Raw genomic sequence first — 25671 nt, forward strand, 5'->3', positions numbered from 1 at the left:
CACACACAGATATCCCCCTAAAATAGCTAAAACTAAAAACAAACTAAAAACTACTTCCAAAAACATTCAGCTTTGATATTAATGAGTTTTTTGGGTTCATTGAGAACATGGTTGTTGTTCAATAATAAAATTATTCCTCAAAAATACAACTTGCCTAATAATTCTGCACTCCCTGTATAGAGCTTAATATAACTAGAAGTAAAAGTGTTATATACACAAATCTCCTACGTTTCTGTGGATTTGTTTGCACTTGGATGCACAGGGGTTCTGGTTGTAAGCAAGAATTGCTCATTTACATGTCCAAAACTACTAGAGCAACCTTTGCAATCACTTCAGTTGTATCTTGGTTCAGAAAAGGCCTTTTAAAGAGTAAAATGGGTGAGTATGATCAGCCCATGCAGTAAAGTTAAATAGGTTCCTTTAAGCTATGAAAACAGCTGGCAAAAAGTTGAAAATACATTAATGTAACTTACTGTAGGAAAGGGGTATTTTTTAGCTCCCGTTTTAAACCACCTCTTGTGATTTAGTCCAATATCAAAGATCAGCTCATTTTATGTTGCAGAAAAATGCTGTTAGGTACTATAATCGTTTTGAACCTTTGCAATCTACATTACAAACGTTGTCGCTTAGAAGTTGAGGGTGTAGCACACTTCTGATTACAAGGTGTTTGCACAGGTCGCCTAGTGCAACTCAGATTGGTGCAATCATTCAGTTTGGCAAAGGGCTGCAATCAATCTGAATCAGTCTGCGCCAATGAGCCAATCTCCTTTGTGACACTTATTTACATTAGGAAACTCGAGTTGGTTGTTGAGCACCGATTTCAATTTGCAGTTAAATCACCATCCTGCAGCAACTACGTCATGCTTGGTTGATTCTGGTTGGACTGTAAATGTAGTTAATGTAAATTTCTCTTTATGTAGTTGAAAAGGGATTTGTAATTCACCCGATTATCACAAACGGATTGCACATATTTGCCAACTTGACTCCATTCAATCTCAAAGTGATAGCGGACTGACCATTAACTCACCAAAGTCAATGTGAAGCTGGCAACTTTTTGCATGTGGTCACAAACCAGATCCCTGGCTTCAAAGCAAAGATTTAAAAGACAAGGAGACTGCAATTTGCACAAAGTCATGAAAATCAAAATACTATTTTCCATGCTGGGAATGTACCATTACAGTGTACAAAGAATAAATATGTCAACTGCACCAAAACTGGTTAAAAAATGTCCATTTACATTCCAGTACTACACGTCATTAACTTTTTTCTTGTCTCTCCCATATTTTGTGTTCTGCCCTCTTTATTCCCTACCTCATCCTCTTCTTTTCATCCTCCAACACATCAGAGTCAATGGTGTTCCCTCTCTAATGGTTAAAAAGTTGAAAAGGAGTTTGTCCTTCCCATCTTGTTCATGCTCATCTTGTCCTAATATTGTAGGGCCTTTATGTGGTCAGCAGTGTGGTTTGGTGGTGGTGATTAAAACTGTGCAAAAGATCCCAGATGGAGACAAGGAGAGACAAACTCAAGGGTCGCAAGTTAGTCTAAATAAATGGGAGGAAGGTCATCCGGTGCAGAAAGGGCAGATAAAGCTGCTGTGGAAAATGAAGCCTTCATTATACTTTGCTGTGGACACAGACAACTGCAGACCCAACCGCTGAGTAGTCTTTCCTGTTAGATTTCTTTGAAGTTTGCCACCTGGGGCGCTTGCACAGTTGGTGCATTGTAATGTAAATTCTAACGAGTCCGTGCGGTCACACAAAACAGGAAGGCGCACGTTCTCTCCCACTCACCGTCTGATGGGGAAAATGACGTTTCGTTAAAGCTGAAAGTATAAACAAGGCTTAAGAGAGGAGCCAACACTACCGCTTTCATTGTTCCTTCATTGTTCAATTCATTGTTTCATTTTCCTTACACAAAAAGTCTGTATGTAGGCAAAATCCTTGTGTTCACCGAATTACTGGAAGGCCCATCTCTTTTAACTCTATTTTGGTCTCCATCAGCTCCTGAGTGGAATAAATGGCTCTTTTGTAGGTAAATTCCCCCTGTGTACTAAACAACTACCACTTCTGCAGTGTTTATCTTGAAGAAGAAATCTTTAAGCGTCAAGAATCAGCTTTTGTTTGCAGATGTGTTACTACAAGAACAACCTCTAACAACAAATCACTTTTTAATATACTAGATGTATTAGTTCCACTTGAAGCTAAAAGCAGCTTTTCCTATTTTCATCTTCTTATTTTGTGTTAATCTTTCCAGCAGACAACCACACACTCTTCACTAATTAGCCTTTAATCTGGTTACTTAGTAATGAGATTACTGGTAATCTGCATGTAGAACCACTAATGTTATGCAGAGCAACACCTCACCTTATGCACTACAGAAACTAAACTTCATAAACACTTTAAATTTAAAAACGTGTGGCTTCTTCAGCCGGTCTTTGCAGCACTGACAGCTGCTCATTTGCATCACCGCGACTGAAATTTCTGTGCAGAAACACTGAATAGAAAATCTGCCCGACCTGCACCTGACACATGGACATACACAATTTGTGAAATGTAAATTACCTTCATCAGGGCTGCATTCATACAGCTGTTGGATACATAGCGCTTCCATCCCACGCACACCCACTTCCTTAGTGGTATGTCTGCAGGGATTGGCACCTTCCTTCTCACCCCCTAACCAGTTCATTAGCGATGCCCCCTCCACAAAACCGAGCTCACAATATTCTGGGCCTGCACTTACAGAGCTTTTAGAAACACGAGTGCACAAACGGGCCGATCTGTGACTGAGAACTAAGTGTCTGCAGTCCATCCACGCGCTCACACACAACTTTTAATCACAATGATCTGGCTGTGAGTGAGAGTTAACACTTCAAGAGGCTTAGTAACATGAACTGAACTTCAACTTGGTTTCTGGTAGGGCAGTTATCATCTGAGGAAAGCTTAGAATAGTCACACGCACATTAACAAACACACTTTTGTTACTGCAAAATTAAACGTATGCGCAAGTTAAAAAAAGAGATCTGTAATCACTCATCTGCCTGCTTTCCTGGGTGTTCGGCTGTTAGTCTGTTCTTTACATTGCTTCCTCTTTCCCACGTTGTCAAACTCAATGCTGACATCATTACCCTAGTCCAATCATCTTCTTACCAGCCTTCTTTTAGCCAATCAGCCTCCACTCTCTGCTCTGTCATTCTCCCCTTCAGACTTCAGACAACCCAAGCCTCCATCCTTACCACAATCAGTGTCTAGACTACGGGGGTCCTGACTAATAGCCAAATACATTAATTTTTCCATCTCAATAAATCAATAACTTTTTTTTTTTTTTTTTTAAAAACACACCTAGAGTGTTTTTAAAAAAGCAAACCCATGCCATAAAACTCCCATCACACAGTTTTTGTGCTGATGTTAATACAAGAGGAGAGTTGGAGTCCTGCAGGTACCGACTCATCAAAGCGTCAGTGACTTTTACACACCAGGAATCAGCAACCTCGCTCTGTAAATGGTCTTCCACTTTGTGCCCCAGTTGTTGTGGTTTTTAAACACTTCAACTTTGCAATAATACCAGGAAGGAAATCTCATAAACTGACTTGTTGCAACGGTCACATCCTATTACAGTACCATGGGCTTTAGAATGGCCCCTTCTTTCACAAATGTTTGTAAAGGCAGACTCCATAGCTAGCTGATGGGTTTTATACACCAGTTACACTTGTACGGTGGCCCTGAGAGGTCAAATGCACTGCAGCTAAAGTAAACAACAGTCAAAAGAAGAACACTGAATAAGGCAGACAAAACAGTCCTACTCGCAGCCTACCAACAGCTGCATCTATGAGGTGGCTGTACCTCAGGTGGTAGAGGTCACCTATTAATCGGAACGTTGGTGCTTTGATTCCCATCTACTCCAGTCTGCACACTACTTCAAGATACTAACCCCAAGTTGCTTGCTGATACATCAGAGCAAGAATGCATGTGAATGTTAGATAGAAAGCACATACAGAGAAGCTTTGAGTGCTAAGATGGAGTAGAAAAGAGCTACATAAGAACCATTCCATTTACCATCTATGGTATCAATTCAGAAATCCTAGGTGACTTTGCTTTCTTAAAGTCACAAGTTTTTCAGAAAACTTGACCTCTGGCCCCTGAGGTCAGATTCTCGTAGATGCACATGTGGTATCAATTGAAATTCCTACGTTGCTTTGATCTCGAGTTACCGATTTCACAACTTGGTTGTTGGTGTTGCCCACCTGCTCGCCCATCCATCAGGGTTACAACCCCATCTGACTTTTACGGCTGAGGGGTAACATGTAAAACCACAAAAAGTGCAAAGTTCCAGATAGTAATTAAGAGAATTACCAAAATTATTACAATTCATCTGTAAGGGAGACACAATGGCTTTAAATTTCATCTACATGAGCTGCTCATGGTTAACTAGTGAAGGCTGAAACCTGAGATGCAGGCTCTTTTTCCCAGAAAAGTTTTTCCCTTTAATAAACCTTGTTGGTAACCTCTGTGTTTTATAGCTCTAATGTTGTGGGAAGTAAGTAATTATTTCTCTGTTGTCACCATCATGTTGCTGCAGCCGCTGTATGTTGACAGGGGTGGTTAGGTTGCTATAAGAAGCCAGAAAGTGTCTAAATAAGCCCAAGTTTAAGTGTAAAAGGCAAGAACAAACTTGCCTATTCAATATAACCCAATGTACTCCTTACTACATATTCAATATTTTATATATACATTAAGATAATAGCTGCTGGCTAGCTGGCTAGTAAGTTGTTACCCAGGTGGCTTACAGTTAAGCTAACACAACGAGAGCAGGAAATAAGACTTTAATTATTTGAGTCATGAGTGGTAGGCACACAACAGTAGCATACATGCTGTTTTTACTCCTCCCGTTTTCATCCTGTATGTGCTTGCTGTTGGTTGAGCTTGAAGTTCCTGCTGTGCCTTTGAGAAGATACAGCGGACGGTCAGCTTCACACATGGATAAGGGTGTGGGGGAAAAAAAGTCCATCTTTGCTTGCCAATTACACTGAATTGAGAAAGTCGACCACTTTATCGTGTTTTATAACACACAACAGTTTTCATTCAACATTATAATATGACTTTGTGACTTTGGGGTTTGATTATTTTGGGACACATGTCTGGTATGCAAATTTTATGAACCTGCCCTAACACCAAGAAAATAAGAATCAAATTTATGCAGCGCTTTCTCACTGCATCCACCTCTTTGTTTCAGAGTTGACCACAGACACTTAGCCCGAAACAAGAATCTTCATACTGAAGTTTGCAGTTATGAATCTGGAAAGTTACACTCGGAAGACTTTAAAGGCACCGTTAAAAAAAACACCAACAACATGAGAAAAAGAGATAAACAACAACAAATCTGTGACACTACTTCAAAGTGAGATGTTATTTCAAGTTGCTGTTTATGTTATTTTAAACTTATTTACCAAAGAAAAAAGAATGTTGTAATAACAAAGATACATTGATTAGTGAACAAACATTCTCATAGACTTAAAAATTAATCCATTAAAATGACATTGGGGAGGGCACTTGTTTGTGGAAGCCGCCAAATTGCCCTACAATCTTGATTACAGTGTCCCAGATGGACATCACTCTTCTGCCTAATCGCGTTTCATTTATGTGACTAAAGACCAACTACATACATAGTACGCCTTATAAGTCACTTTGAATTTAAAGATCACCCCTGACCTTAGGTCAAAGGTGATCTTTAAATACTCGTCCACAAGTTTGAGGTGCTTGTTACACTGAAACTTGGGCTTTCTGGCTTATTATAGTAACTTAACCCCACACTCCCCCATCAACAGAGTGACTGCAGCAACATGCTGGTGACAACAGAGAATGAATTACTCACTTTCCACCATAATAGAACTACAACACACAGAGGTTACCAGCAAGGTTTATTGAAGAGAAAATCTTTTCTAGTAAAAAGAGTATCACTGCAACTCATATTTCAGCCTTCACCAGTTAACCATGAGCACATTTATGTAAATGAAACAACGCTTGACTCAAACACGAGTTTCTGGAGCCAACTTCAGTGATCAATTTTGCTTTAGTGGCATGATGAACCTGATGTTTACGATGAATGAACATCGGATGGATTGCCATTGAAAGCTCTCCAATATTTTTAGTAGATCAATTTGAATATCCTATCTCCCATCGTTCTCAAGTTATACTGTTCACGACGATAACACCCCACTCGACTTTTTACAGCTGAGCAGTAAAAAGCTGTGGGATTTGTAATCTTCAAAGATTCATGGCAATCCATCAGACAGTTATAAACACATTCCTCAAATTCATGACGTTGGCAGAGGAAAAGCAAAAAAATTTCTGGGAAGTATTTTTAAAAGATGTTACTGCTATTCAAAAATAAGTTGTTGAGACACTTCAGTTTGGGTCTAAAACGGTGCAATATGTCAAAACAACTGAACATAGTAACAACATTATGAATTCGAATCTAGCAATGCATCTCTACTGACAGATATCCCACACGTTACATTCACAGATAATAATGTTGAAAAGAAAAAAAAAGAAAAAAAACAATGAAATGAATAAAAGTTGATGAACAACCACCTCTATAACAAAGCAGCTGTAAAGAACTGTAAAAAGAAAGTAAAAAATAAATAAATTGTGCAGTTAGCAACATGGTTCATTATCATTACTATCATCTAAAGATCAAGCCTGTATGATAAATCACCCTGTGACAAGTGTCACAGGGTGATTTATCATTAATATTACAACAATGTTGGGCCTTAGGCACCTTCCTTTGTTGCGCTGTCCGATATCATTGTTCTCTAAACTTTAAAGCTGACAGAGAAGATTAGCAGGAATGAAAAGACTTTAATCTTGGACTCGATGTTTCACAGATACAACCTATCAATTCTGACAGAAAGCGAGGGGACGGGTACACCAGATCAAAGACCTACCTCTCTCTGTTATATCTGCCACTTGAAAACATGCCATCCAAAGAAATTAAGCCCTTATGTACTATTTCTGAATTTTTAAGCTAATACGCCACAAGAGATATAATCTGTGAAAAGTAGATTTGTTTTTTGAAAAAGAAAACAAAACTTAAAAATATTTTTAATCACTCCTTTTATAAATGTAGCCGGTTGGAGGCTTCTTGTTAGAAAGACATGTGCCAGAGAAGTAAGATCTTGTATTGGCAAACCTTTAATCAACCTTTTTACAGCCTTTGTTGACATCCACTCTGAAACTACACCTGCACCCCATGACAATAAAAGTGGAATTGAATTTGGTTCTCTGGTGTACGTGACACGCATGACGCAAACTGAATAACAGGCTGGAAGCAAACTGGTGCAGAGTGTTTCTTATCCAGAGCGTGTGATGCTGCCAGACAGCTGAGCTTAGGGTGATCATTTTAAGTAAGTGCCTCCGAACATTTCCAACGCGTCATCAGCGAAGCACCTCATGATTACATTAATTCATAACAGACAGACATATAAACAAAACACACATAATCACCAGACTAAAAATAGTCTTCAGTCTTCCTATCCTTCACAGACGGAGGTTTAACATCTTTATTGCTCTTGATAATTTCCCCTTGTCAAATAATTGCAGAGCATAAAAGAAAGAAGTAACACGTGTGCTTTTAGTGTCCCTCAAACCACCAGTACTCTTAAAAGGGAAAATGAAAACCTAGGAGCAAAATGGAAAAATATGATCAAAAAGAAACTGCCTGTGAGCTGCAATCGCTGATGAAACTTGGTTCAGTATTTTGTTTGTATATCATCAAATTATCACGATCACAAATTTCTGTTGAAATATGGCGATATCTTTTTGAGACTCTAGCCTACCCCTATTACTTAAACATTTACAAATACTAAAATTTGAGAATTACATCAGGAAAAAAACTACAAAATAAAATAAGTACTGACTTTTCATAGCAAGTTGATGTAATTTTTGACTCTACTTGTTACAAAAGCTTTATTTTATTTATTTTTTAATGCCACCTAATCTAACACGTCCTCTTATTAGCTCTCCATATCCACTTCTAGTAACATCCTCTAACTAAAATATTCACACAACTTAGACATTGTTTTGTGTCTACACTAATCACACTGCTTTTTATTTTGTAGACTGATAAGATAGATTGATCGATCTAATGTGTCATGTGAAAACTGAAAACAGTCTCAATCATCCCGAAGACTGAAGAAGTCACTTAGATGAGAGATGAAATGTTTCTCCCTCTCGACGTCCAGATGAACAGAAGGGGTTTTATTCATTATTTTAGCGCTCAGTACTGTCATCTATAGCACCAAACAACAACAGCATGGCACTTACATTGAAGGTGAGACAACGTAAGACATTTTTTCTTCCATTTATATAATACATGTAGCAGCCAGAGGTCAGTCAATAATTGTCCTGCATGAAGATTTTGATAATTACTGACTTTTATTATGAATCCCTAGAGAATTTTATTCATATTAATCCTCCTTCAACACTAACAACAATCTGAAGCAATTAAGTGGAAGTGGTGGTCAACCACAGATATGGAAGAGCCATACAGAGGCGGTATGCAGTAAAGGACAAAGGTGACTTTATTTTCTACAGAGGCTAAGGTCACTGAACATCTGCCATCCCTTGGTGTACAGTGTGTCTACCATATGGTGGTGGCCAGTGCTTTTTGTTGGGGCCTGCTGAGGAGAAGCTGTCCGCACAGCAGAGAGGAACAGTAGACAAACCTATAGAGGAACGGCCCAGCAGTCGGGTCTGAACTTGAAAAAGCTCAGCAGGCAGTAGAGAGAAGAATGCACTTGAAGCTGAAATCAGCTATGATCAACCCTGCACACCCACTCTGTGGCCTGAAGGTTATCAACAGCAGCACCTTCAGTCAAAGACTGACTGCACCAAAGTGCACATCTGATCACCTCAGGAGGTCCTTTATATCAGCTGCCATAAGACTGTTCAGTGCACAGTGATAATAATATGATTTTATCCACATGTTTGCACATTTGCATGTTAATCACCTACTGTTTTATATATACTGAAGTACTATTAACTTTTTTGAAAGCATTATTATAAATGAGTAAAGGCTATCTTTCTTACTACCATTCGTGGGTTCAATGATATAGAACTGATGAGAAACAGAGTAAAGTGAATTACCTCAACTGCCGTCTGACAGTCAGAAATAGCATCTTATATTAGACTTCCTGTAAGGCGAGACTGTGGTCTGACTGCAACTAATACAGACAATACATAAGAGGAGAGTGGTCTTCAGACTCTTTAGCAGGACACAGGAAGTGAGATAAAACTGTTCTACAACCGCACCGATAAAAACGCTAAAGAAAAACTTTACTTGATTTAAATTCAGCCGTCATTGCCTTCAAAGTTCCTTGTGCAACTCTGACCTTCTTATCTACATCTGGATATACTCTAAAGTCCATTCCCATGTTCACGTATCTTCTCCTCTGTGTCTAATCAGCAACTTGAAATTCATCTTAGGAAAAAGAAGGTTGCAGAGAGCCAAATTTGGCAATAGGGCACAGTGATGAGCTAAAATCATGGCCATATTTCAAGTCATTTGGATCAAATGTGACATGTCAGGATGTTAGAGCAGAAACCTCAACTTCTGCAGGAAGAAATTTCAGGGCACAACCCAGGAATGTTTAAAAATAAACAACAATCATACTTCTCTGACTCCTGACCTGATGTAGGCTCTTCCACTAAAACCTGCACCACGGTCGGACAGAGACTCGGCTCTCATCATTAGCGATCGTCCTTAGTATAAAAGTCAAATTGGTTTGAAGAATGAGTTCACGTTTGTGCTCAGCTGGTGGTCTGAACAAGATGTCAAGGAAACAATCTGTCAAGTCCTTAAAGCCTCACAGTGCTTCACAAGCAGAAGACAGGAATTTAGCTGTGGTGGGTTTCGTTTGGGGTTTTTTTGGTTTTCAAGGAACAAGTTGTGAAACTTTTTGACTGCACTTGTTATAAAAACAGTTAAGGTAAAAAAAAAAAATTAAAATCAAACTGAGCTACATTAAAAGACATCTCTTTAATCTTCAGTAACTATTAAGTGTCAAACTATTACAAGGTTAAACTAACCTTGACCAAAAAGTTGCCATCATCTTCTGGAGTCACCATGACAACGGAGTCATGTAGCTTTTCATCGAAATGAACGTGTGAAGATGCAGCGTGGGGTTCCTCTGAGAAGCGCACGCCTCCTGCCTTAGCACAACCTGAGGAAGAGGAAAGACGGAAGAGCAGCTGAAGGTCTGCTATGTACAAATATTCACACTGCATCCCTTTAAAGGGAGAAAACACACATTAAGCAGCCGGTTGTTTCCTTTAAGTGATGTAATGGAGAGTTGCTGGAGAGCACTTCACAATCACTCATGCGCATGCTTTGCTAGTATGCACCCTCTGGGTGCTTTAAAGCCTTGAAAATGCACACACAAACACACATCAGGCACAAAGATTTTATCCCCTTCAGATATTTACTTTTTTTTTTTTTTTTTTTTAAGTGACCATCTGACTGGGCCAACGCTCATTTCGCAGCATGAGACAAAGACACCAAACACATACCCAGAGTCTTAAAGCTATCTTTACCCACAGGATAAACAGGGTGATATCACATTACAGACACCTATATGTGAATCTCACTGTTACCTCAGTGTCAAAATAAAAGAGTTAAAGGTTTGCAATCTAAACTTCTGATTTGGCCTTAGATTTTCGTGTTATCATAGGACACACTGACACATTTTTATTTATTTTTCCTCTGCCCAGGCATTCATCCCCAGTGTGAGAGAATGGAAAATCCTTCTCCAAATAAGCAGCCCTCCACAAAAAATAATAATTCCCTGAAAAAACAAACAATTTGTTCAAAGGTCTCCTCCATAAATTTGAGCCCCTTTCAAAGCATCTCCTTCCCAGAGCCTTTCAACACCAGCTAAACAGCAAGACAGGGAGAAATAGTACAAAGAATATACCTAAGCAACTTTTTAAATATTTATGAAATACTCTATTAATAGGACGATATCCTTTAAGCCACCGTGAATGCTACTGCCCATAAAAACACTTTAAGTGAGTGATGCTGCAGTGTGTGAGTGCACGTCTGAACCCTCAGTTGTTATCACACATGAGCTTCCAGAGAGTGAGTCACAATATCAGAGATATCAAGTCAAGAAATTGTCCTAAGATGCCCTATTTTAACATGTAGACAAAAATCAGGAGATAGTCCCCTCAAGAAGCTGGAAATACTCAGTTTGGTTTCGGGTGCTGCCTTAATAGAGTATAAGGGAGTCAGCATACATCACGCCCACTCCATCAATTCACTAGATAATCACCAGTATTTATCTCACGTGGGCACAGTTCAGCATCACTGGGGAGCTTGCAGGTTAAAGACGGTTAACTGTTGTGTGTCCTTGTAGCTATGTTGTGATCCTCTAACACTGTGCAAGGCCATGCGAGTTTGGTTAATAGAGAACTCTGAGGTGGTCATAAACAGACGAAACAATGCAGCAAAGAAAGAGGGTGGAGTTTGCTTTTTTTTGTTTCTTTTCAATATAGTACGATTATAAGAATGTCTGTATGTTTTGTAACGTTCACACGAGGTCTGCAGCATTAAGACGAATCATAGCGGTGGAGCAGCAGTGCTATGATTGGTGCTAGCAGACTGGAGGCGCCCTCTGACATCTCCTGTGGAGTTAAACGATAGTTAATTACGGTTTACATATTTAAATATTCCTAATGTATGTTGGGCTCTAATGAGCGTAAGATCCCCAGCTCGGTCCCAGGAGGAGACACAATTCCCTTCAAGGTCGAATCAGGAAGGAGACCTGGCATGAAAAAATAAAAATCTGCAACTCAAACATGTGGAGCTACCTGCTGTGAATAAGGAAGCAGCCCAAACTAGCTTTATATACAGTGAAAACTATCTGCTGCTTCCTGTCAGTGCTTTGCAAGGATAACGGTCCTTTGTGTTAATATTCAAGATGTTAGTTTCTAAAGATAACAAGGAGGCGCACTCACAGCCGGTCACTTATAGCCACTAAATCTGAAGAGTTTGAGGAGTTGAACTTGAACTACTTGATCGATAGCTTTTCTCCAAAGAATCCCAGAAGGAAGTCAGTGCTTTAGCTGAAGTAGGACATTTTTTAACCACTTCTATTTCGATTAAACAGTTTCTGACACCTTAAGATGGATATACTGTGCTTCAGATGGCATGTAAGGAGCTTTACTTTCTCTATTTATCATTTAACATGTCATAATATTAAATACAACTTCAAACTAATACAATCTGCAATAATGTCATTGTTTAACCAACCTCTGTCTGCACAGTTGTATAGTAATGGTAAATGAACTGGTTCTTGTTAAGCACTTTTTTAGCTGTACTTGAGCACTCAAAGCCCTCTATACAATCTCACTCACAAATTCATACAAGCTCTTCTACTTCTGCTGTAGCATTCACACATATTCTCAAGGAAGTTGTTGTTGTTGTTGTTTTTAAAACTGTGTTTTATCTCCGTTTAATCTCTAAAAAAGACTGTTTGACAACAAGGCCCACATGTCTAACTTGGATTTCATAAAGCATTACTTCACCATGGAACAAACTTTGCTGGGTTACTTCTTTGGCTTAGGTGTGTTTATGTTCGGAGTCACAGTGTAACAGGCCCATGCACCACCACACTGAAAAGCTATCTGGGATCAGCATTATTAATTCAGTGAGCTAAATGTCACCAAAGTCACACTCACTCCAATCAAGGCTCATTTACAGCAGTCAGAATATTAATGTCTTTTTTAATACATTTTCTCATTCGTGGTGTGCAAGAGAGTAATTTAAACCACATTTTGTTTCTTGCCAAACTGACAGTTGGGGAGATTTATTTCTTTTTCTGAAGTCAAGTCTGAAGTTAAACTATCCTCACATTTACTGGCAGAGGGTTTCCCTGCCCTTCAGATCTGGACCAGAAATGTTACTTTAATTTAAGCACAGGGTTTTTGTCAAACATCCTCTGCCAAATTATAATAAGCCAACAGTTGGTGAAGCTGATACCATCTGAATTAATTACCAATCTAAGACAGTGAAGCTAGGCAATATCCTAGCATTTGTCTTGAAGAGCAGATTAAATCAAAAATAATGAATTTCTTATCTCACAGAAACAGGAAACCAATAGTAATCTGAAAATAAAGACATATCAGATTAATATAAGCTAAATTTATATAAAGGCCAGTTTCCTGACAAGTGAGCATATTAATATGCACAGGTTCAATTTGTGTAAGGTATAACTGATCCAGCTCATTTAATTATGTAGCACAACCTAAACCTACTTTTTTTTTTTGTTAAAGTAATCAAATAGAATTTTTGTTTAAGGCTAGCTCCTGTAAAAATAACCAAAGCCCAGCATGTGCAGCAGAGCTAGTAAAAAGAAATGAAATAAAGTAAAAACTTGGATATTCTACATTCATTAGGTAATATCAAAGAAAACATCACGTGCAATGAACTTGCAATTGTGTTGCCTTTGAAAGGTACAGGAACTAGAACTGCAACAATTTGGATGGTTGGATGGCACAATGAAATGGCAATAACAAGGAGACAGTCTACAGTTTGTGACTGTATGGGGTCAAATTGGTAATTTCATGTTTGCAATAATCTGTCAATTAACTCTAACAACAGGGCGAAAATATCAAATTTGTTGCTGTGTACAATGAAATCATTCATATTCAACTCATATTAAATCCTTTAGATATATTCAGATACTCGGTAAAACCTGGATCCGAAACTAAAATTCGTCTATAAATAGTGATGTAGTCACTGCAGGATGGCAAATTAACTACAGGAGTTTAAGCACTTAAAGAAACACAAAGAAATATAACCATAATACAACCACTCAAGAACCAATTTAGTCAAGTGCCCTATTGTAAGACATCGCAGACCAGTCGCACTCATCAGCACAGACTCACTCCAGTTAATCGCACTGTGTTGTGATCTGTTTGTGAGTGACTGCACTAAGTCAGGTCTCCATTGTTTGGAAGCAGCCTGGCTCCCAACAGGCAACCGGGGCAATCACCTTGTTATTGAACACTTGTTAACTAATTTGCCTCAGACAGCAAAAGAGTTCAATGCAATCACCGAGCAAACATCAATTTTTCCTTGGGGCAAGGAGGTTAATGTCAATAAAGGTTGCCGGCAGCTGCTACTTCCTTTTCAGTGGCAACGGTGAATTCATTTTAAAATGTCTTGCCTTAACAAGTAAAGAAGTCAAAAGATATGAAAATGTTCTTTCATCTTTTTCCAGTAGTTCTTCAACTGATTGGCCTCTACTAATGCTAACCGAAACTGGTATTGATAACTTATCTTTACACCAACATGTTGCACTTTCTCAGAAAGTCACTAACATTCATTTTCTAAACAGAAGCCCTCTAGTGTTTCAAGAAACTTATTTATGTGGAACTAGTCTCTACTAGAGCAGTTTTGCATGATTTACAGTTTAAAATAATCCACATTTATCCATTAGTGGGACTTGGTGGAGCCCCTCAATTCAACTTGTGTCTGACACAAGTTCTTTTAGCTCCTCTCCGTTTGAGCAAACCTTCCTCTAATTGGCTGTCTTTAACAAACAGCAGGTTTTAAGAAGATGGGTGGAACTTCTGTGGTCATATTAAGCGCTATATGACTGACATAGCCATGTAAGGATACCCCTCTCTATGAAATCATTCAAAGCCAACAACAGAAAAAAACTGTCTGCAGACAAGCATTTTCAGACATTTTAGGCCTAAACTTTGGTCTCACAGGGAATACATATACATACACAGACATCATTATGCAAAATGCTGGCTATGTTGGCCCTAACAGCAGAGATCACTATAACATCCATCCATCCATTCTCTTCCACTTATCCATGTCAGGGTCATGGGGGGGCCTGAAGTCTATCCCAGCTGTAGCAGTATAACTGAAAATATTAATAAAGCAATAAGTTGTTTTTATAGATACAAACGTCTGCTGTAAGAACGATGAGTACATATTTTTAGAAACAAGCCCCGACGTGACCGTGCATACCATAAGTGGCTCTCCAGTGCAATCCAGTATTCAAACTCATAGCACAAGACTGATGCATTTACCTTTAGTACATATACTAACACAGCCAGCTACATTTACACAAAGCACAGGCATTACTGTCACTCTAGTTCCATTTAACTTTTATTCAGACTCATATTAGAGATTAGAAGTGCTTGCTATCAGCAATCTGGGTCACAGTAATGAGTTTGTGGAGTTACATCATGTTCCATATGTGCAGGATCACTGTGTAGAAATAGAACTGGAAACTGAGGAAGGATGTTTCATATCCAAAGCTCTTTATATCAAAGAAAACAACAAGAAGCCTTTTAATATTAACAATATCCCATACTCGAAGTTCTAAAACAAGATAAGCAAAATGTAAACTAACTTTAAACTGAATTTATTAGCCTTGTTATCCTAGACAACGCTACCTTATAAGTCTCCAGATAAAGGATGAGAAGAGTCAGAGTATGTCAATATTATCCGTAAAATGAGTTTTCTTATCTGATCTGTGCCTTTTTATGAATTCAACACATACCACAGTATTAATAATGAGTCTTTCCCAAGTCACGATATTCACCCTGATACTTCCATATTTGATTTTAGGAGCACAGTGTTTGGCATCAGGTATTTGACTTTCAAACATTTTTCAGTACCGTAAATGTGCTCATTCAGTTCTCAATGTTACTATAAAAATACTCTAATGATAAAAGGAATACTACTTGTTTCATGTTTAGGGTAATTAGTTTAGGCAAAGAAAAAAAATAGAATAAATCTGTGACAAAAAATTCCCAATTTTAAATCCTGTTCAAATAAAAGAAATTATTGATGTATGCTACATTTTAAATACGTCAACACTTCAAAGTCACATTATAACGTCACAATTAAAAGGTTTATCTTTACATTTGGAGCAGTTCATATAGGACTGGGGAGTGTGCAGCTACTGGGATTGTCTCAATTGACAATGAAGATCAAATTGAGATAAACCATCATTTATAACCAATAACAATACACACATGAAACCTATATCTACAAAAAAGAAATAAATAAACAAAAAAATGCTGTAGCAGGTCCAAATGCAAGAAACTGAATAACCTCTGAATGATGGACCTGAAGTTTTTGGATTCAGGTGAGTCACCATTATTAAACCTGTTTTTTTGAACTTACGTGATTTTTTTTGTTTGTTTTTTACAAAAACCTTTTAATAATTTAATTAGTTCATAATTTATGTGCACATTTTCTTTTTACCTTTATTGAAGACACCCAGAGGTCAGAGAGGTTTTATCTGATATCATCATTTGTTTTATAGAACCATTACAAATGCATTTCTGAATCAGCTATAAGCTTAAATTCATCAGCTCCTGTAGGAGTAATGCTTTATACTGATCAAGAGCAAATCTTTTAACATCTACTAGACATTTCTTGTATCTTATTTTGGAGTATAGAGTACCAATATACGTGGGAAACTTAATAACATTTGAAAAATAGAGCCTAGAGCTCTCTTTTTCCTTTTTTATTCAAATAGAAGGTGAGTGGATACAATGATATAATGATCACCACACATAATTTAAACTTCAGCAATAATATGTATGCATTTTTTCTTTCTTTCTGAGAAGACGTAGCTCTCTATCAAATATTAAGCTTTACTATAGTCATCTAAATCACATGAGAGCACTTTTCACCCTGCTATAAGGCTTTTTGAAGGCTTGAAGTTCATACAATATGGCTTCATGGGAGAGTAATTACTCATGTAAAGGCAGACTTTTTGCAGTAAAGCAGCCTTTCACAGTCAAAACGATATGCTATAGCTTGAAAAGTCCGATTAAGAAATGTGCTTTTATCTACAGCGAGTCTACCTGAACTTTGACTCCATGTGAAAAAATTAGCAGTTTAAGAAAAAAAAATAATGGCATGAGTTGTAAATCTAAGAGCTGTAATGTTTTGCTCAGAAACTAACAAATGACTATGACGCTACATGTGTATTTACAGATCCACTCGCTGGCCACTTTATAAGGTACATTTGTTCAACTGCTCAGTATTGTAAATATGTGATCAGCCAATTATCTTGCAGCAACTCGATGCATTTAGGCATACATACTAATAATGACTTGAAGTTCAAATTGAGCTTCACAATAAGGAATAAAAGTGACTTTAAACATGCTGCTAGTGTTTGCTGTTTTTATAGCCTGGTTTCACTCAGTGGTGTGGTAAAATAAGTGTGCTGCTTCCATATTTGGTGGGGTTGGTTTTCTCATCTATTTTGAAGGACTCTGCTTTGTTGGAGGTTTCTAGAGTACCTTCATTTTTAGATACTAAATGTTTGGAGCCTGGCACAGTGTTTTCAGACACGCCCGGGCTTGTATAGCATCGCTATAGCAATGATATGACATTTTTTATATTATATTTATAATATTATTATCACTGACCATATGATATGGCCCAGCCCTGGTTGTTACTACAGTTAAGATTTACCACTGATATTTTTATGTCCCTACTAATATTTTGGGGGTGTGAAACATGGTCTCACAAATGCAAAATGTAAAGAACAATAATTAGAAATACAATTCAATGAAAAAGCAGATCGGCTGAGTTCAAAGGACACAAGGGGATGATTGAAGAAGACTTTTAAAGGGCAATGACTGCTCAGCAAATTAAGCATGATCATCTTAAAGAAACTGAAAGCTGCAATAAATACAACTAGTAATAAATAAGTCATAGGTTATTTTTTTTTTTTTTATTTGTTAAAGGAGGATGGATAAAGATGAGTGTTTGCCACAAGCTGGCGAGCCAGTTAGGAGTTCAAAGAAAGAACGAGACGTTTTTACACAAACAAATCACAGATGATACTGTTCTCACAGATGGAAAAAAAATGAGTCATTGAAATTTGACTAGCTGTTAGTACACTTGGACGGCGCACCTAAGTACAGGCTATGTGGGGTAAACATTATACATGAAGCCTGTTAAAGTTTTTTATTTTTTTTATTTACAGTAGTAACCATGCTCACTGTTTGGTTAGGTCAGGGTTTTCACTCATTCGTTTGAATTTAGGCTGATGTTCTTCACTATCTGTTGCCAAATCCCAATTTCATACTACAGCTATAGGCAGATATCACTCAAGCTAGTGTCCCAGCCTGAGTAATATCTGCTGATATATTATACAATGCAGCTGCCTAAATCCACAAAGATCCATAAACCTCAGAGCCACAGCAGCAAATAAAAGGTCAGCAGATCACACAGCCTCTACACAAACAAAACAAATCTAACAAAGCCACTAAGACAAACAAATATATATCTATGGTTGTTATCTGAGCTGCTGTTAGAGCTGTCCAAATCCCGCTTTAACCCCTGGATCGTACCAAAAATGCATCTGTAGCTCACAGCTAATGTGTTTACTTGTGTTTTTATGTAAACAGGCTTCTAGATTTTTATCAAAAAAGATTTTATAACCCTCTAAAATGCTAATCTTCTTCAACAGGGTGATCCACTCATGCCAAAAGTAATGCTGCAGCCATCCATCACCTCCATTGCTGATTTAAAACTGTAACTTCCAGAGGCCTGTACATCTAAAATAGCTCATTCATAAACACTTTTCAGTTTTATCATTCATCTGGTGTCATGTTCCTATGAATGCTAAAGATCTACTCATCCAGACAGACTTGGCGGTAATTTCTTTCACTAATGAATCCACTCACAAAGATCAACAAAGGCAATTCTTTCTTAAAGACACTCAAAAAAATATATCTGCCCAGATTGCCGACTTTAAGTTATTCCCCATATAATTTTTGTTACATAAGTACAATGTACTTACATTTAATTTAATCTGGTCAAATGAAATTCACTAGACCAAGCACATTTTTCTTAATGATGAATTATTTAAATAAATTAACCTTTGATTTTATATATTTAAGTTGCATTTGACTGAAAACCTATTTACAGATAACCTCTTTAACACAAGCATTTCGTGTGTATTTGAGGTACTTTCACATACAAGAACTGCATCAAAGGCGCAGATCTGAGCCAAACCCTAACCCTATCATTATCACAATACTGAGAGCTGGCACTGCTTAGACTGGTCTCATATCCCCGAGTTAGCACAAAAAAGAATGCAGCCCTGCTCAACTGGCTTATTTCAGATTAATATACATCTACTTATGTCCTTCCACTAATCTGCCTGTCAGCATGTCCCTTTCTGCTTTGCTGAATATTACTGTAGGCTGTTAGCCTATCAGTCTAATCCTGGTGGGTTTAGGAATCAAGTGCAGTGTTTGCAGACTGGACGTAAAATATCATTACCTCCAAAAATTGCAAAAAAACCCCCCCAAAAAACCCAATCAGCTGTTATTAATGAAAAAAACTGCAGTTAATAAAAAGATAAAAAATATTACCAGTGTCTACTGTTAACATCACACCAACTAACTGCAAGCTTCAATATTTGGTAACAACTCTGAAATGACCCACCTGAGACTCTCACATTTGGTTATATTACCACATTTAGTAGCACTCTTTGTGGGAAGAAGAGAAAAAAACCTTCAATTTTGCTTTCAGCACACTGCTGGGCATGGTTAAAGTGCGATCACACACGCTCATCTATGTCTTCCAGTCTTCTTTTAGCTTCTTTTCTGTCGCCTTTACATCCACTGACCTCGGCCCTAAGTAACACAGACGTGTCCAAGCCCATGAAGTGGTCCAAGCTACAACAAATATAAAATTTCATATGAAGACAACTGAGGGAGACTGATCCCGCTGATATGCAGCAGATGAAAGCGCACAGTAATTTACAAAATCCTCCTGGGAAAAGATTTTTAAAAAAACAAACAACAACAATAACATTTTGTGTGTTACAGATTACCACAGATACTCGCACACGGCAATGTTCAAAAGGACAAAAGAAGATGATTGAAATCTCCACAGTAAAATTTTTACTGCTTATTATAAAATACTTTTACTGTACTAAAGGTAACAACTTCTAAGACACACTCTTCCTGTGATATCTGAGCCAATCCAAACCCTGTAAAACCAGCCATCAGTGAACCTAACAAAGGTCTGCAAAGTGGTCTGTGAAGGCAACAAGTATCCATAACTACTGCAAAGGAGATTCAGTTTTCATAGAGATAAACACATAGTCATTGTTCCCTGGCATGCCTCACTGTACCATTTCTGCTTTTCAATCAAAAAAATAATTTAAGTCAGGCTGTGTCATGGCTGAAATGGTTAATCTGTGGTTATGCGTCATCATGAATTCTAACAGGGAACTAGTTACTCTATTTTTTTCCTTTCGTTTACCTTCTAATAAACAATGAATACAGAAGAAGTGCTACGTCAGTTAGCCAAATATGAAGCATCTAAAACTGTAGCTCATGTCCAAGATGAGTAAAACTGTTTTTTTGTTTGGGTTTTTTTTTTTTACGCATCTATATATAGTAATGTGAAAATGAAAGTTTCACACGACTACTCATCATTTCCTTTCCTATCCTTTCCTGTGAAAAACAAACCCTTACTTACCCTTTACTTACTTAAGAGGGCAAGTAGCAGTTTAGATATTCCTAATCAAATCTGTTTGATTAACTGATCATCAGCAAATGTGAGCACCTCTATAAAAGCAGAAGTTTTGGCAGTCTGCTGGTCTGGAGCACTCAGGTGTATGTTAACACAAAGCCACAATGTAAGCAAATTAGCCTCATGGTCAGACCATGTAACGCTCAGAGAACCTGCTCAGAAAAAACAACAAGTGCGACATTCAAACATTACAGGCCTCAGTGGCATGTTAAATGTTAAAGTGCATGAAAAAGTTAAAGTTCATCATATTAGACAAAGACTTAACAAGTATGGCTTGTTTGGAGGGGTTAGCAAGAAAAAGCATCGTCTCTCTAAAAAGAATAAACCAACTCGGCTGTAGCATCTGAACAGGAATTACAGGAAAATGTGTTTTGGAGAGATATGACAAAGTGGAAGTGTTTGGCCATAATACACAGCACCACGTTAGGAGAAAACCAAACATACACAGCACAGCACAACGCATACCAAATGTCAGCATGGTGGTGGAGGCATGATGATTTGGGCTTGATTTTCAGTCACAGGACCTGGACATCCTGCAATCACCGAGTCGACCATGCACTTCTCTATATACCAACGTATTCTAGAACAAAATGTGAGGCCGTCTGTGTGACAGCTAACGCTTAGCCCAAAGTGAGTCACACAACACGTACAGCGGCAAATCTACAACTTACAACTTGTGTGTACTCAGTTTTTCATATGACTGTGCGTGATTTCCTGTACCAAATGTATCAGCAAACTGGTTTCCTCTTTCAGTACCTCCCCCCCTTCCCAAATAACTTTATGCAAATTATTTTTGCAGTCTGTTGCCACACGACTGAGTTATTCAGTAGAACTTAAAAAAACAAAAACATTCGAATCTCGGGTTAGTGTGGGCTGCCTATATGTTGAATATTACAGCCGTTGCTGTTTGTCTGTCTGTCTCACCAGTTTAAAGTGGGCATTTCCTGTTTCTAAAAATTGCAGGCAATCACACCATCATCTGGCACATTACTACAGAATGACTTAGAAGTACTTTTAAAGAATGCATACAACAGTATACACTCACTTTTCTTTGCAGTAGCCATCTCACAGGAATGAGTCCAATACAGACACACTTAGTCACACACTGTCACAGCCTTGTCATCTCAGCAGTCCGACCTCAAAACAACTCTGCAAAAAAAAAGGAAAAAAAAGAAAAGTTAAGAAGTTAGGAGGCAATCACACAAGGGGGTGACAACAGAAAACAAGAGGAAGATTTACAAAGATTTACATGAGCGAAAAGTAAAAACAGTGAAATAATGGCTGGACTCCCTGTGCTTGTTCCTAAATGCTCAACCCCCCGTTAGCGTGTATTTCAGCTGAGAGCACAGCTGTCCTGTACTAGTCAAGCCAGGAGAACCAGAGACTCCCGACAGAGACTTCAATTAAAGGAAAACAACAAAACAGTCTAAGAGGATTAGCTAGGGGCTGAGGCTGCTGCTGCCAGTGGGCTTCGCACAGATGGAAAATCTTCATTATAAACACGGAGAAACTTTAACTATATTTATGCAAAGTACAGTGCAGCACAAGGTAGTCATAGCCAGTACATGAAAGACATAGCATGCAGATCTATTTAATATACTACTACGATAACACTCAAAGATAGCAGTCTTATTTTCAGGCAGTACTGCTGTTATACAACAATAACCAGCAGGCCTGACAGAGTTCAACAAGCAGCAGCTTTAAATAATTTTAACCAACAGGTGCAAGAACTTGTGACATTGCTATAGAATCTTTTTAGAAGTGGCATTTGTAGTGCATCCAATTATTTGATCTGGTGACACAATTTTTAAGTTAAGTCAGGTGTTAAGATTTGGAGCAGCTAATGCTATTATTAGTACAAAAGGATGTTTTATGAAAAGTATGGAAGCACGTGAGTGCCACTTTAAAAAAAAAAAAAATAATGCTAAAAAAAAGTTCCCTCATTGCTTTAACACTTTATCGTTTTAGGCCTACATTACAGAAAAAAATTGAATTGAAATTGAATTGAAAGCCTTTATTCTCATTACACAATAATATTCCCTCTCACACCCACGCACATCTTCATACATCATTTTGAAACTTTATATTTCAAGAGAGGACGTGGAAGAAGTTTTTTCCCCCTGTGAGCACAAAACTTGATGAGTTTTCTCACTGAGGAAACACTAAATGGTGACAATGAACATGTTTTATTTTTACTGTAGTAAGTTCAGAGCAGGGTAGGGCAACACTGACTTTGGTACAGTAAACAGTAAAACAACCAAAAAGAAAGAAATGTTGAAATCCATAAATTGGAGTAGATAGGACCGATTACTTTAAAATAAGCCTGAGCCGTTGATCTAAAAAACAAAAACTCTGGTAGAAAATGTTGGTTTTTCTGTGTCAGTCTGACAATAATAAACCTAAATCCTTGATACAGTACATTCATATATTATAGCACATGAATGGATTGAAAACAAGCAGTCACAGATACAAACCATCAATATGAAACCATTTTCTCCAATGGTCTGTGTAATTTACTCAAGTGTCAATGTCATCACAGTAGAAACCCACATCACGAAGGGGAAAAAAAAGCTTGGCTAATATTTGTTATTTACGTGCACATTTTTGTACATACATACCACCAAGAATATTAAGTGATTTATTTATTTGCTTTCATCTGTCTGAGGTGACACAATCAAACTATCGGACAAGCCCTGTGCTCTTATTTTGAAGGTTCAACTACCTCTTACCAGATAGCACTGGCTCTTCCTGTCTCTCGACAAGAAGCCTCATCGGGAAAGTGTTCCAAGGCTCACCCCACAGCTCGAAAATATATCCAATTTTGTGCTGCAGCTGGTGATAGTAGGTGTACTGACTTGTGTTAGTGTTGTTCCTGGATCATCATAATTAATGTTGGTCCAGGCTAACACGGCCAGAAATCAATCACATTGTTGTGATGTCACAGTATTGTGACGTGGAAAGAAACTTGCCAATGTCTACTCAGGAAAAAACAAACACCAACAGGGTCAAGGTTAGTGTTTGCTGTGATGGTGTTTCCACATTCAACAACTATGACATCACAGCAATGCGACTGGTCACTTGCAATGTTGAACCTGGAGCAGATTAATTATGATAATCGAAACACCAAGATATCAGATTGTGCAGTGAATTGTACTTGCCAATCTGCTCTGAAAACCTTCTGTGAGCTGGAGGGTCACTCGAGCCCAAAGCTGGTTGAAAACTGGATCTTGTGCTGCTACACTGTTAACTTCTTAAAGCTCCAGAACAGAATTAGTGCAGTAACAGGTGACATTTAGCAGGATTTGTTTACAGATTTAAGAAAAAACGTGTGTGTCTCCTTTCGCATCACAAGCGCCCTGCTGAAGCTACAGCTTTTATTCATTTTTTAAAAGTTTTACTTCTAAGACATCAGGGGTCAGTTGAGATGGTCCACAGATTTGTTCCACCAGGCTGCAAGAAAATTTAAGCTCATTAATTTGAGACTCTTTATGTCATGATAATAACTAATCTCAGCTCAGACAGAAAAATGACTCACATGCATGTTAAATGGGGTTTTTTTGCCCATTTTTAACAGAAAAAAAAATTGTATTCCAGTTTGGAATTGTCAAAAAACAAATGCTGCTGACGTTTAATCAGCCCTAGTAAAGGTTCCTGTCCAAAATAAAAGATTTTCCAAGTCTGACCTTGTTCTTAGAAGTCGCTAAGTCCCTTTAAATAATTTCTAAAGGAACCGATGAGGTCTGTGAGACAAATGACCCCAAGAATCCCACTTACTGCTTTTTTAGCCAAAGGGAGAAATAAAAGTGGACCAAGTGAGGACCAATGCCAGACTCGACACTTTTCTTGCTGCAAATGGTAAGGTAAGGGTGTAACAGCCTGGAACAGAAATTTTACAGTGTCACATCCACTGAGAGTGCTGCAGAAATCAGACAATGATCCACTTTTAGTGGGGCAAAATACCAGTTCTGTTTCAAGCACCTAAATGGGTCGCTAAGATTAGAAAGCCACTGATGGGATTCAAATGTGCACACTTTGAGCTGTAGAATCAGGGTGGTGACACATTAGGTATATATGATTGGATAGATACACAAAATTTTACAAGGTTAAAAAGTGTTTACATGGATGTGTTGGGTGATCTGTGTCACGTAAAATACCACAACATATAGCTTATTCTAGGTTTATACTTGTGTTTTTATTGTGGTGGAACACAACTGGGCAGGTTTTAAACAAAGCACAGGGAAAAAAATGTGAATGGTCAGATTATTCTTTAACCTGCTGTAAGACTGTTGTTTATTAAGGACATCCTGTTTATTATTATTATTATTTTTATTACTGTTTATTATTATTGAGGACATCCTGCTGTGACAAGTTTCAGATATGTGGCTAAACTGTTGGCTTGGTCACAACCTGTCAGACCATATGACTAATACTGCATTCCTTGCACTGTTTCACTTCACTGTTATGCAGTCACAAAGGTTGCAATAAATTACATGATCTTTTTCTTCTGCAATACGCTGGGATTTCAAAGAGAGCTACTAAAGAGTTACTGCTATTTGCTTAAAACTTGGGGGTACTGGATTCTTTATGAATGTGTTTCTAAGCAAGGCAAGTAGGACAATGCAATGCTATACAATGTCACGCATTCATGGCAGGTGGGGCTAAGAAAACAAATGTCACTGTTAATTACACAAAGTTACTAAATACTGACAATATTCGCAGCAGTAAACATGTGGGTGGTCTACAGCAATGTTTAGGTAGGTGTTAGGGCTGTTCGATATAACGATGTCTATCGTTTCATTTTACGCTATTGTTTGTTTCGTGGTGTCGCAAAATAAACTGTTTACGGCAATATTTTTTCATTATTTTGATGGTCACTGTAGTGGCTATATTAATTTCTTAACATTCCCTCTTTCTCTTACATTTAATATAACCACACTACAAACAGACAAGCGTTTGTTTTTATGCGTTGTCGTTAGCAACAACGACGGTAAAACCACCGCGTGTCCGCTTGTTCCACATAAGCCTTTCACAATAAAGCTCAAGATCCTGTTGAGACTTTTCAAAATAAACTGAATCATG

At 38.0% G+C, this 25671-nt stretch overlaps 1 protein-coding gene across 1 annotated transcript in view; it reads right to left on the bottom strand.

Annotated features, from left to right (window-relative positions):
* adisspb (adipose secreted signaling protein b) overlaps positions 1–25671 on the bottom strand; it is a 52481-nt gene that overhangs the window by 16202 nt on the left and 10608 nt on the right. Inside the window, exons 2-3 of the mRNA XM_086279557.1 lie at positions 21638–21741; positions 10083–10216 (exon numbers count right to left, since the gene is read on the bottom strand). Of these exons, the coding sequence (XP_086135683.1) occupies positions 10083–10216; positions 21638–21656 (153 nt within the window). The 5' untranslated portion in view covers positions 21657–21741. The remainder of the gene's footprint in view (positions 1–10082; positions 10217–21637; positions 21742–25671) is intronic.

This window comes from Aulonocara sp. 'chitande type north' Nkhata Bay, linkage group LG3, assembly GCF_057382095.1.
Source record: "Aulonocara sp. 'chitande type north' Nkhata Bay isolate Kocher_YH1m ecotype deep benthic linkage group LG3, A_spYH_male_GT1.1, whole genome shotgun sequence".
Taxonomy (NCBI): domain Eukaryota; kingdom Metazoa; phylum Chordata; class Actinopteri; order Cichliformes; family Cichlidae; genus Aulonocara; species Aulonocara sp. 'chitande type north' Nkhata Bay.